Source organism: Monodon monoceros, unplaced genomic scaffold (assembly GCF_005190385.1).
Source record: "Monodon monoceros isolate NGI ecotype Baffin Bay Population unplaced genomic scaffold, NGI_Narwhal_1 Super_Scaffold_18, whole genome shotgun sequence".
In the NCBI taxonomy this organism is placed as follows: domain Eukaryota; kingdom Metazoa; phylum Chordata; class Mammalia; order Artiodactyla; family Monodontidae; genus Monodon; species Monodon monoceros.
Window position 1 is genome coordinate 121,053,291 of NW_021703774.1, and position 13,974 is coordinate 121,067,264.

General features: G+C 33.7%; 1 protein-coding gene across 6 annotated transcripts in view; it reads right to left on the minus strand.

Moving 5' to 3' along the window:
* LRRC7 (leucine rich repeat containing 7) overlaps positions 1–13,974 on the minus strand; it is a 499,978-nt gene that overhangs the window by 190,994 nt on the left and 295,010 nt on the right. For 2 of the 6 annotated variants that reach the window (XM_029228811.1, XM_029228812.1), the window contains one exon: positions 12,093–13,666. The exons of the other annotated variants lie outside the window; for them this stretch is intronic. In XM_029228811.1, coding sequence (XP_029084644.1) covers positions 13,660–13,666 — 7 coding nt within the window. In that variant the 3' untranslated portion in view covers positions 12,093–13,659. Of the gene's footprint in view, positions 1–12,092; positions 13,667–13,974 lie in introns of those variants that run through there. 6 annotated transcript variants of the gene reach the window in all.

A 13,974-nucleotide genomic window follows, 5' to 3' on the forward strand; every position in this document is an offset into this window, starting at 1 on the left:
TCTATCAATACATAGAAATAAAATTAGCTTTTATTTAATAATTGGAATGATATGTGCTTTTAGCTGCATATGTTCACTTAAAATAGCAATTTAGGAATAAATTTCACTTAGGATAACTTTTTGATTGGTCTTAACCAGGACTAATTTTTTCCCCATGGATATAAATTGGCATAAAGATTATCATTCTAAAATATGATTATAACAATCAGTACTTAGAAGTTGTGAAATAAAATATAATAGGATAGCAATCAGAAATAACGGACTGTACAATAGAAACCAAATAGAACAATGGGTAAAAAATCAACTCTAGATGAGACCATTGTGAAATGTGCCTCATAATGAAAGCTCATTTCAATCAAAGAACTGTAAAAGACACTGAATTCTAATAGCATTATTTCTTATGGGTAATTATATTTATATAAAGGCAATCTTGCTTTAAAAAAGTCATAAATTCAGCCATTGATTCTCAACATGCTGTCAAAAAAATGATATTTCTGAACCTGAATTTTACACTTAGCTAACTGCCCAAAAAGGAAGAAAGGTCTGATTCTTCATATCATCATTATCATTGTAGACAAAATAATAAGTTGACTATCTTACTTTGGTACTACCCTGATACTTCATTTTACAAATTCCTTGTAAATTATGCCTTTTAAATTCATTAACCAAACAATTCTTTCTTTAATATAACAAACATCTCTTGAGCACATATCAGATGGCTAGGCTAAGGGCTGGCACTAAGATGTGGTCACTTCCTTCAGGTACCTCACATCTTAGTGAAGTGGACATAAAAACCTACAATTAACAATAATAATGGATAGTATGAAATTTTTATTATGTGTTTAATAGTAATTCAAGGATTTACATAACAAAACACAGTCCCTGCCCTGATGGAGCTTATATTCTATGAGAAAATTAAGAAATTAAGTAATTTTGAAATTAATGTGTTAATGTATTATGCCTGGGATTCATGCTACCTAGAAGATGTCGTGTTTTGAGAACGTGTAATTCAGGAACTGACCCAGAGATGGCTTCATATCAGATAATATTGACATTAGGGGTTATGAGATGAAGAGTTCACCAGATGGAGAAGGCAGAAAGGGATTTTCAAGCAAGGAAAATGACACGAGCATCAGCATTCTCCTAGGTATTAAAGTATTCGACATGTTCGGGAAATAGAAAAGTATTTTCTCAGTAAAATTCTCAGCAACATGAAGGGACTCAGAGGACTTCTTTATTTCCTTAGTGTTAAAGCCCAAAGAAGACAGAAAGTTCTTTCTCAAAGCAGTTCACTCTTGGAGAAGACCGGTTCAGGGAATTATTCCCCTGTCAGGCCACAGTGGGTTATGTTCCCAGGGCAAGCTGGACCTTCACACTGTGAGCAGAGCTCACAGGTCTTGCGAATGCAGAACCATCAGTGCCAAAATAAGAAGATGGAGCCCAAGTCCCTTTAAGGAAAGGAAGGATTGATTGTCCCAATAAAGCAACGGTAGAAAGAACTTGCCTCTTATTTCTCTATTTTCTATTTTGATGAATGCTACCACTACCTCCCTTGTAGCCTAAAATAGAAACTTGGAAGTTATTCTAAACTTGTTTTTTCTCTATCACCTTCCAAATTAGTCAATTACAAACACCTGTTTATTCTACCTCTGTTATATGTCTTGAATATATGTTCTCTTTTCATCCTCTCTGCCTGACCCAAAGAAGGATTCATATCAAATAATACTAGAATTAGGGTTTAAGAGATGAAGAGCCCCTTAGCTCCTCTCACTTGTTAGTTTACTTACTTCTTGGTTTAACCTCTTTTACTTCTTGGACTATGGTGACCCAGGCCTTGTAACAGCCTCTTTGCTAGTCTGCCTGCCTCCAGTTTCAGCTTCTTCCAATCCATACTTATCATTGTCACAAGAGTAATCCCCCAAATAATTTGGTCATGTCATTTCTGGGCTCAGAAACCAAATTATTTCAGGAAAAGGTCCAAATTCATCAACATTGCATTCAAGGAAATTATAATTTGACACCAGTTTACTTTTCTGGTTTTATTGACTGCAAAAGCCCTACACATATTATAATCTACAGACATTTAGAGTGTCCTAAATGAGCTAGGTTCTCTAATGGGAGCCATTCTCTGGTAGATTTATCTTTGGAGGCTGTGAGAATAAATTTAGCCCTTTTAAATATACCTCAGAGGACTTCTCAGATTAAAAAATACAATTGAGAATAATTGAATTTTTATGAGGAGCAATTACTGGGGAAAATATTTGTGATGGTTTTGCCTCTTGAAAAGTATTAGGTTATCAAAGTAATATATTATCAAATAAGCTGTTATACTTTTTATAGATCAAAAAAATACCAAAGCTTTTGGTTTGTATGCAACTAATATGAAGTCTCTCATGTGAAGCTGAGCAATAGAAGATATTTAAAAATCTATGTAAGGGATGTAATGTACGACATGATGACTACAGGTAACACTGCTGTATGATATATATGAAAGTTGTTGAGAGGAAATCCTAAGTGTTCTCATCATAAGAAAACAAATTTCTTTTTCTTATTTTTATTGCATCAAAATGAGATAATGGTTGCTAATTAAACACTGCAGTAATCACTTCACTATATGTATATATATATCGAACCATTATGTTGTATCCTTTAAACTTATACAGTGATGTACTTCAATTATATCTTGATAAAATCGGGAAAAAATGAAAAACAACTAACTGTAAGTGAGTCATAATGTATCCAGATAAAAGGAAATTAAAAAAATCTGTGTAAAGAAGCTTTCCTAGAACATCAGTGAAGTAGTAGGTAGAGTCTGTCACTATCTCCTAATTTAAGAGCTATTAAAATAGACATTGATTCTGAGATTTACAATAAGGACCCAGAAGTAATGGAACCTCTATTATGGTGACTTCTAATTCCACGTGATGTGTTCTTTTGAACTAATCAACACCACTGGATCTTCTCTCTTCATATCAGTTCACAGGCAACCAACTCATCAATAATATCACTTCTTAGTTAGAGCAGGGGTTTTCAGACTACGGCCTGCAGGCCAAATCTGGTCCACTGCTTGTTGTTATATAGTCTACAAATTAGGAATAGTTTTTATATTTTTAAATAGTTGAAAAAAATCAAAAGAAGAATAATATTTCATGACATGAAAATGATATGAAATTCAAATTTTTCAGTGTCTATAAATAAAGTTTTTTGGAACACAGCCATGCTTGTTTGTTTACATATTGTCCTTGGCTGCTTTTGTGCTACAATGACTGAGTAGTTGTGATGGAGACCCTATGGCCTGCAAAACTTAAATATTTGCCATTTGGCCTATTGCAGGAAAAAGTTTGCTGATCTCTGATTTAAAGTGACACGTCTTATGGACTGAATGTTTGTGTCCCCTCAAAATTCATATGCTGAAGTCCCAACCCTCAAGGCGATGGTATTTGGGGGTGGGCCCTTTGGGAGGTAATCAGATTTAGATGAGGTCATAAGGGTGGAACCCCACTTCCCGCAATTGGATTAGTGTCCTTATAAGAAGAGGAAGAGAGACCAGAGCTCCCTCTTTCCCTGCCATGTGAGGATACAGCAAAAAGGCATACTCTTCTAGCCAGGAAAAGGGCCCTGTCTGGGGGACAGAATCAGCCGGCACCTTGATCTTAGGCCTCCAGCCTCCAGAAATAATTTTCTGCTGTTTAAACCACTCAGTCAAGGCAATCTGAGCTAATACAATACCTAATATTTGGAAATTATAGGCTTGGTAATATTTTAATTGGCTGCCCAGCATCTGGCATTTTGGTCATTTCCACTTTAGGAAACTTGGTAGGATGCAAAGCTTACCTACTGAAAAGGGAAGAGCAGCCCTGACAGCTGACAGCTGGTAGCTAGCCTGGTTGCTACCACCAAACCATAGTATTTCTCTGCTGATCATAAGCAATTACACAAAATTATCAGTTGAGAACTCTTCAGACAATGATGGAATAAAAAAAAAACAAGTCAACTACAAAATCAGACCTGGATAGAGACAAAAACAGACCTTGTGCTTCTATTACTATAAGGAATTACTACTTCTTCTCCAATGGCAACTCCAGCTACTCTCCATTCCCCTGGTCTCAAAGGTTAAAAAATGCCCAAATCTCCAATAACCAAATGCCCCACTTTCAGAGAATACCTTATCCAGAAAAATAACCACATTCTTAAACCTTCTCCAAAATCACCTAAAATCCCTCCTAACTCCCTCTTACTGAGGTGCTCCGTGGTTTTCCATGGTATGCAGCCTCCCTTGCAGCAGCAATTAATAAACCTAATGTTGGTGAGTAAGTGTACATGGTGGTTTTTGGCTGCTGGGGATCAACATCCTTTTTAGAAGCCACATACCTGGTTTTCAAGTCTCTCTGGCATCAGTGAATTGGGGACAGGGGCTCTACAAGTCAGACACATACTCCCTTCTCGCCACAGAAGCTAACTGTGGAGAATTCATTATGGCTTGAGCAACAGCAGCAGCAGCAGCAGCAGCGAGAGTAACACGTTGCAGGGTGATGGTGCAGTAACAGTGGTCAGTACCCAGTGCTTGTAGGGCGCCGGTGCAAACTGTGGCGTTCAGCATTCAGTGGTGGCAATGATGGTATGACACCACACTGTTCTTTGAAAAATTGCTTTTGCCTTTTTTCTAAGTTTCACTTGTTGTCTTATAGCCCATTCTTTCATTTATTCAATGTCCTATCATTAAAGTCTCTTTCAACTTAAATCATTCAGAGGTGGTTATCGTGTGGCTAGTTAAGAACCTGTTGATACTGGAACAACATTCTACATAGTATTCCCCTAAGCAACTTCAAGCATTTGATGGCCGAAATATAACTCTCTAGTCACAGATGCTCTTCTAAGTTCCAGGTCTAATTTTTTTTTTATTGTTTACTGAACAGTTTTGAATATACCATATGAACTTCCAATTTATCATGTTGGAAACAAAATCAGTCATCTTCCCAGACCTCCTCTATTTCCTGCCTGTGAGTTGATACTACCTAAATCAGAAACCCATGACTAATTATTCACAAGTTCTATGGATTCTACTCTCTTTGAAATCTATTTCTTCTCATCTCTATGGTCATTGTCATAGCTCTAGTTCAAAGTTTTGTTTCTCCCATGAATTACTTCCATGGCCTTGATAACTGGTTACTGTGTCTTCCATTGTGTCCTCTATAACACACTCTCCACTTAGGAGCCACAGATATCTTTTAAAAATGTAAATTATATGACGACAAATAAAATTTCATTTGCCAGAACAAAGTTGCTTCTAGAATAAAAATTCACATGATACTGGCATGTTCAGAAATGCTCTTGAGTTACTACTTCCAGGATATGTTCAACTGGAATGTGTAATGGTGTCTGTGTTTCTGTCCAATAGAGATCCTTTTTGGTCACTATTGTAAGCAAGAAGTGACTCTGCTAAAGGGAGTTTTAAAAACCTCTGCCAACCCTGTAGCACCAAAGTGTCACAGTGTAAGTTGATTCTATGAAGCATTTACTTGCTCATTTAACAAATATTTATTAAGCATCTACTATGTATTAGGCTTTATTCTAAGATATAACACTGTAGATAAAAGTAAAACAGATAAAACCTCTGCCCTTGTAGAGCTACCATTTTAGTGGGAGAGATGTATGAGAAGGAAATAAACATAAATGTACAATATAGCATGTGGTGAAATGCGCTATGAAGAAAATAAAGCAGGGTGAGAATGACTGAGATCATCTGGAGAGCTTCTATTTCATATAAAGTGGTCAGAGAGAGCCATTGTTGAAAGTTAACATTTTATCCAAGTTCTGAAGGCAATGAAGAAATGTTATGACATAATGTAGTGTATATAAACACAGAAGACTATACTGTATAAAATCATGACTTACATAGTTAGACTGTCTGGGATTAAATATGAACTCTGTCACTTACAAGACCTTATAACCTTGGGCAAGATATTTAACATTCCTGTGCCTCAGTTTCTCCATAAAATGGGAACAATATGAGTATCTACATTGTTGGATGGTGCATCTTAAATAAGTTAGTAGATGTAAAGTGCTCAGAGCCCATGGTAAACACTCAAAAATAGAAGTTATTATTATTTTGAAAAATGTATGGTAAAACAAAGAATTGAGGTTAGGAGGAAAAACTTTTAATATCACACAATATAATCCATAATTTGTAGACAGTAGGGGAAGCAAAACCTTCAGTAGAAAACAAATACTGAAGACTCAGTGGCTAAACTTGGAGCAGGTACAGAAGGAACCAGAAAGAAAAATTATGTATCATTCATCCAAGTATTCATTGAATACCTACTATGTACCAAGAACCATGCCAGACAATGGACATGGAGGTAAGAAAGTTAGATATTACCTTCTTTTACAGAAATTTTATAATTTGACAAGAAAGACATACAGTAAAATAGTAATTACAGTAAAAGGTGTAAATGTAATGGTATAGAATGTACAAGGAGGATATTATAGGAGTATATAACTGGAATATTAATAAGAGCTATGAAATAAAAAGCATACATGCCAGATAACATATAGAAAATTATCTAGACTGAACCAACTTATTTCACTTTTACTTAAGCTGTTTAGCCTCACTTTTACTTTAACTGTTAATCAAAGTGTAAGATACCTATAGAAGAGTACGTAGCAGAAGTGTAATGCTCACTGAATTTTCATATACTGAACTGGTTACCCATGTAATCAATATCAAGATGAAGAAACAAAATGCTTTCAGAGTCCAAAAGCAGTCTCCCTCATGCACCCTTTTAGTCACTAATTACCTCCCCAAAGATAACCACTATTATAATTTCTGGTAAGATAGATTAGTTTTGCCTCACATTATATTCTACATAAATGAAAACATATATATTCCTTGTGCCTGACTTCTTTCCTTAAACATTCATACAGAGACTTGTACATGACCATTCAGAGCAGCCAACTCGTAACAGAGAAAAACTGGAAAAAAACTTTCAACTCAGATATCCATCAAGAGGGGAAAAGGTAAAGAAATTGTGCTATATTTATACAGTGGAATACTATCCAGCAATAAAAATTGATAACCATTATAACATAGACAAATAAAATAATAATGCTCGTTGAAAAAAGCCATACCCCCCCAAAAAATAATATACTCTAAGATAATATTTACATAAAATTCTGGAAACTAATTCTTCAAACTAATCTGTAGTGATAGAAAGCAGAATAGTATTTGCCTGGGTGGGGAGTGAGTAAGCCGTGCCATGAGGAAACGTTTTTGGGTGATGGATATGTTCATTATCTTTACTGTGGTGATGCTTTTGGTGGTGTATATATGTTTCAAAACTTATCAAATTGTTACTTTCAATATGTGTAATTTATTAGATATCAATTATACTTAAATAAAGCTGTTTTTTTTTAAAAAAGAAGAGTTGGATACTTTACTAACAAATGTTATCAAAACTTTCCCAAATTCAATATGTATTCAAATCTCTAAAAAAAGATATCATCACATATCCTCAAAACTTCAGTCCAGTTTGAGTGAACTACCTTGCTGTGCCATGGTTATTAAGAACAAGGCTTCTGAGTCAGGCTGCCAGGGTTAGAATCCTTCCACCTCACCTTACCAACTTTGTGACATTGGGTAAGTAATTTCTTTATGTTTCAGTGTCCTTACTTATAAAATAAGGATAGTACTAATACCTACTTCAGAGAGTTAATGTAAGGGCTATATGAGTTAATATATGTAAAGAATTTAGAACTCAATAAATATTAGCAATTATATGACCTATAAGAGTTAAATTCTAGTGCCTATATTAGGTAAAATTAAATGGCCAGTATTCCTTGCAAAATTCACTGAATTAGGCTTATTTCTCTTTATTGATCTAACCATTATACTGGCATACAAAACACTACTCGAATAGGCTTTTCTCTACTTTTCAAACCCCATCTCTTTTTATGCACAAGCCAATACATACAACACAAATGAATCTCCTAGTACTTTGCATAATTCATCAGTTTCCATTCATCTCTCTGCTTTTGCACATGATTTTCCTTGGCTAGACTATCTCTTCCACAGAACCAAAAACTCAGTGAAAGGGCTCAATATATCTTTGAAATTCTCAACACATAGTACAGTGCTCAATTGTAAGTTTTCAATAAATGTTGGGCAAGTTTTCCTTGATTCTAATTTTCATTCTCTTATTGAGTTTTCCATCACTGTGTTAAATACATTTATTTCTTGTGCCCTAAGCTTGGTATTAAACGAATATACTGTTTTGCTCTTCTGTTAGAATTACTAAATGACAAAACTAGGACAACAGTTTATAGATTGCCATCTCAGTGTATCCATATTTACTGCTGTTTTTTAATCCTCTTTATTTCCAAGTCTTTTTTTTTTTTAACAATTTTAGATGCCCATATAAACCTGTTGATCCAGAGAGAAGACTGATGAGAATTACATTCTTCTGCTTTTTCCTAAAAATTTTCCAGTTTCTATTTGTTTTCCTAAAGAGTAAAATGTATATCAATTATGTACACAGAAAGAAAAGTTTGATTTCAAGCATGATCAACTTTATATTAAAAAGCAAATTTAGAAATATCTTAGAGTAACAAATGCTTTGACGTTAGAAGCTACGTAATTTCTATATTTACTTATATCAAAAATACCGAAAGCACATTGTTCAGTAATTACTACAGAAACATCCTGAACTACTTAACTGTATTTTGTGGTAATTACCATAGAAAAAAATTATATTTCAAAGTTTTACCAGTTTTTGTGAAATCCTTCTGCAAAGCATCAATTTAAAATGAAAATTGCAATTTTAAACATTTGTCCTCAAGAAAAAATATAACATAGAATTAATGTACACCAATAAATAACAAACTGACACAAAAATCAGTGCATTGTCTGTGGGGCTAAGAATATGATTTATATAGTGGCAAATAACATTAAAGTTCTTATTACCTGAATGGAAAATATCTTTTATGCCTTCCTTACCAGGTTAATGTGCAGATCAAAAAATTACTATTGAAAGCTTTGAAAAATGTAATACACTTTCGCTGTATAAGGTATTGGTACCTTTACAATCTTGTATGTTAGGAAATGCTAAAGAAGAAATCACCTTGATTTTAAAAGGTTGGAAAGATAAAACTGATAGTTAAAGACACTCAGCCATAAATTAAAGGCAGGAACAAAACCTTACATTATCACAAATAAACTGACACTCATAACCTTATGAAACTCATTGATCATCTCCTTAATTTATCATTATGAGGACTGAATGGTTAATCTGTGATTCCAGAACCCAAAACGTACCCTGATGTATTTTTCTTTTAATGGAAAACACCTCAAAAGAATAAGCAATTCTTGCCATATGTGACAAATATCTATAATCTAGAAGAGGCATTAATAGGATTTGATTCCTAATCAAGTACCTTGGAGATAAATCAATCAAGAGCAACATCAGCATAAATAATTTGAAGTTGCTAAAAATATCATTTAAGCAGGACTACAATCTGTACATAAAACAGTGAAGTCAGTACATTATGGAGCACAGGAGAGAGAAGTGGGCTTGAATCCAGGTTCTGCCACTTTCTACTCTGCTTAATTTCTGAGACTCAGTTTCCTCGTCAGTTAAAAAAAGTGACAAGCCATACCTTACACTGTTATAAGGTTTAATAAAATAAGGTTCGTGGATGAAGAGCCTAGTATATCCACTAAATAAATATTTGTTCCCTTTCACTGTCAAGGAATTCAAGACCACTTATGCGCTAAAACAATTTTGTCTAGATTACTGTTTTACTGGAGGGGAAGACAAAGACTGAGATGTAGTGCATATGACTTCATCTATCTTCAGTGCCAGCCACTCACAAGAGACTGAAAAAATGTGTACTGCACTGTGTATTTGATTTATTTATGAAATGTTGCTGTAACATTTATTTTCTCTTTTTTGAGTTTTTAACTGCTGCCTTAAATGCCAACTCTTCCTTATTACTCATGTAGTCAAAAATTTTTAGCAGCTGTCAGTTAGCCAGGACCACCTCAATCCACCTTTCAACTTTTACTTCCACTGCTCATTTTAACTTATCCAACCGTCAGCAAAATCAGGGCATTCCGTAACTATGCCCTGTACGTTCTTATATCCTTCATTTCCTCTGCAAGTATACTGCTGCTTTCTTCCCAATAGTTGAAATATAACTTCCCCTTTAAAACCTAGATCACATGTTCTCAAATATGTCCTCCTTACCTCTCCCTGGAAGTAATCTTATTTTCTTTAAGTATTTGGGGGGATTACTTTTCTTCCTTTCTTTTCTTTTTTCTTCATTAGCTATGCATACTATTTGCAAGCCACCATTCTAGGTATTCTGGAGAATGAATAAAACAGCCTACCTTGTCCTCAAGAAATCTACAATTTAGAAGAATGTAAAAGGCAAGTACATAAATAAATAAGACAGAAAGATAGATGTATAGGCCTGATACATTGGAAGATTAAAGGATGGATAGTAAGAAACCAGTCAAGTAGGTGAAGAGAGAAGAGAAAGGGCAGGGTCATTACCTTACTTAAAAGATATCTGCTAAATTTTAGAATGATGGACTAAAACTATATTTTAGTAATTCAAATAAAAGTGACACCTATACAAGTACTCAACAATATTCTAGTAGCCTGAGTAATTGAGACTTCTGGTTTTCTGCCAATAAATACATATAAATTATCAGTCTTTATACAATTTATACTGATTGCTGTAGCAGAAGCAAATAATATAAAACTGAAAACACCTAATATAACTTTGTTATGTTTTGTTTATGATTAAAAATTTGTAAAATAATCATATTCTTTTGTGACAAAATTTAGATCTGCCAGTTTTGCTCCAGGAAAAGTTGACTTGATTTAAAAGAAAATAAAAATGGCAGAAATTGTAGTTGGTAAAATTTGATACGAACAAAAAAATAGGGATGGGAGAGTATATGAAATTCTTAATAAACATGTAGGAACCTGTAATTTCTGAGAAACATAGGGAGATGTATTCTATTTTCTAAGACGCTGCTAAGAGCTATAAAAGTTGCCTTCTCTTCATGAGATGTCAATAAGATGTTGAAAGGCAATTCAATATGTTGCTCAAATGGTGGCCCAGGTTCCCAGGAGGGACACTTATCTTACAAAGAAGGAAGGGGTTCTGTTGTAATACTTGGTATCCTGGAGAATGGGTAAGCACCTATTGTGCTGCCTTCTTCTTAAGAGTTATTTTTGTTTTAGTTATTATTGTAGATTTAGTCAAATTCTGGTTTAATATGCATATTCCACTACCCATGAATGTATAATCAATAGAATATATTTCTAAAAGATAGCTCAATAGGAGATTACTGTTATTTCAATAATAACAAATGTACATAAACACATCTTATCCTTTTACCAGTTTATCTAGTTTAAAAAATATAGAGAGAGAGGCTAAAAATTATGTAACTTTATGAAATGAACACATGTAATATTTTTGTTAAATTGGTATATGTGACTCCTCTTAGCATAAAAGATTAGAGTGCCATAAACATTGTGAAGGAATTTATAATCACTTCCACTTGTTGGAACACTACAGTGACATAGCATGAAGAGTGGGCAAAAACGAATTAAGTATCATATTCAGTGGTATTTGATTTAATTTTTTACCTTTGTAATCACTTCTGCTGATGCAGTTTTAAACCATTCCAACTTGATAACAATTATTTGTTACTTGTTAATGTCTTTCCTTAAGAAAAGTTTCCTTTATCCTATATATACAAGGTCTCAATTGTAATGTTATCATAAGACCAGGAATGCAACATGGTTTACTGCAGTTAGGTCACACCACCAAAATAATTATCAAACAGAACTACTGCACTATGCTGCAGATTTTAACTGCAGCTCTGTAAGACTTTTAAAATTTAACAGTGGAAAATCCAGTTCCTTACTTGGAACATGATAGAGGAAGAAGTATTTCTTAAATACTTTAAAGCTACTTTCATGCAGAATGTTTTAAGTCATCTTGAAAATGGCATTTGAAGGACATGATGAGAGCACATTATAAAACTATACTAAAATAGCACAATTTGTTTTAAAGCAGAGTCAGAGATTTACTTTTGTGTTCTTAGAAGAGCAACATACCTTTCAATATACAGTTTCTAGAGACATATGCAATATATTGTGAAAATGACAGAAGTAAATGAGTATATGACACACAGGTAAAAACTATGTTGTACAAACTCAATTAACTAGTTTTATGAATTTTTACATAAGATCTTTATAAGTACTCATGGAAAAATCAGTGTTTACACAATTTTAACTAAAAAAACAACATCCACTTTCAAATATATATGTACTTTTTACAAAGGTCTATGCATTTAGGGCCATTATTTTATAAATTCACATAATTAAAATACATTAAGACAGAATGGAAATATTCAGAAAAGTACATTTCAACTCCATAGTGTAGATTTGGCAAAAAATGACAATTTGTAATTTCCTAAATAAGGAAATAAAACAGAAAAAACTAAAAAAACAAAAAATAAAAATACTATTAAGGTCAATGTATCTATCCTGCTCATATCTGGTTTATGCAAAGAATGTTCAAATTATATTTAATCAAGCAATAATTCCAATAGAACTAGTATAAATTCTTTGTATCGTGCCTTGTTCCAAAAAGGAGTGAAGATGGGGTGAAGAATGAATTTGTTGTACTGCACCAAGATGAAGATCTCTGGATGCTGAATTTCAAACTCTTCAAAATTTCAATATGAAATATATCCTACTTTTCTAAGTCAAATGTATAACATGTTAAAAGCAAATGCACCCATTGTGTCAATTGTTATTTATTTTGCAAAGACATCATTACAGAGGTTCATTCTACATGCAAATTGAAATGTTATAAGTCATTGAACTGTATAGATAAAGCCAATGTGGTTAATTAACAAATGTGTTTTATAGCTACAAAATAACTATTTCACATTAAATTACATAAAATGAAAGGATATATGAAACCAATCAATCACTGGCCTTTCATATTTTGACTGGGACCATCTGGGAATAATCTTTCACTTTGCAAAATAAGTTCACAATGGAACATCATTAGGCGGTCCACACAGAAAACCTGGGCAACCCTATTCAGTCTCTGAAGTATATAACTGACTAGAGAAGTTCTCTTATTTACTTCATTAGGATGTCTTTTAAAATGATGGTTTATTCTGATCTAGTCAAAAAAATTTATACAAAAATTATATGTGACAGCAGCTTTATATAAACTAAGAGTGAAATAAACTGGACAAAGATATGAGTATTAATGTTTTTCTAGACTGATAAAATTTCATGTTAATTGAAAGTTAAGGCAACTGAACACACTTGGAAAAAAAATCAGGTTGCTCTATATTAGTCAGAAATGTTATTGTTAAGCTTTAACAAAGACCAAACATTTTGCATAACACTAGGCAGTAAGAAGGCAGCCCCCGTCAGCAGGTAGCACACCAAAAATGTTTGGTTTCATAATACAGTTTGGGAGAACTACCTCTACAAAGTCTATTCGTGCTGATGCTCCTGATGCTGCCATTTCTGGTGCCCGAAAGCTGCTGCCTCCACATCCTCTGTTGTAGGTGTCACTGTATAGTCTCAGGCGATTGGGCAAGGGGCACACTCTGGATCTTCAGATGCTAAGATGAGAAAAATCAATTTCAATGCCCAAAAGATGGAACTCCTAATGCAGAAGGCGACTAAAATAGTTACCAATTGGTCCACAGCACAGGGACGTGAAATTTTTGCTTGTTTTCATATAATTCTATATAAATAGGTTATAAACACGATTTTCATAAAGTGGTACAGTTCTAGGATTAGACAAGTACTAGATAGGATAGAAACAGAAAATCAGACGGAGTGGTATTTGACAAGATGACTAAAAACATGCATACTTCCTAAAAGAAGAAAGCAAAATATTCATATAAAAATCATTGCATAATAAACC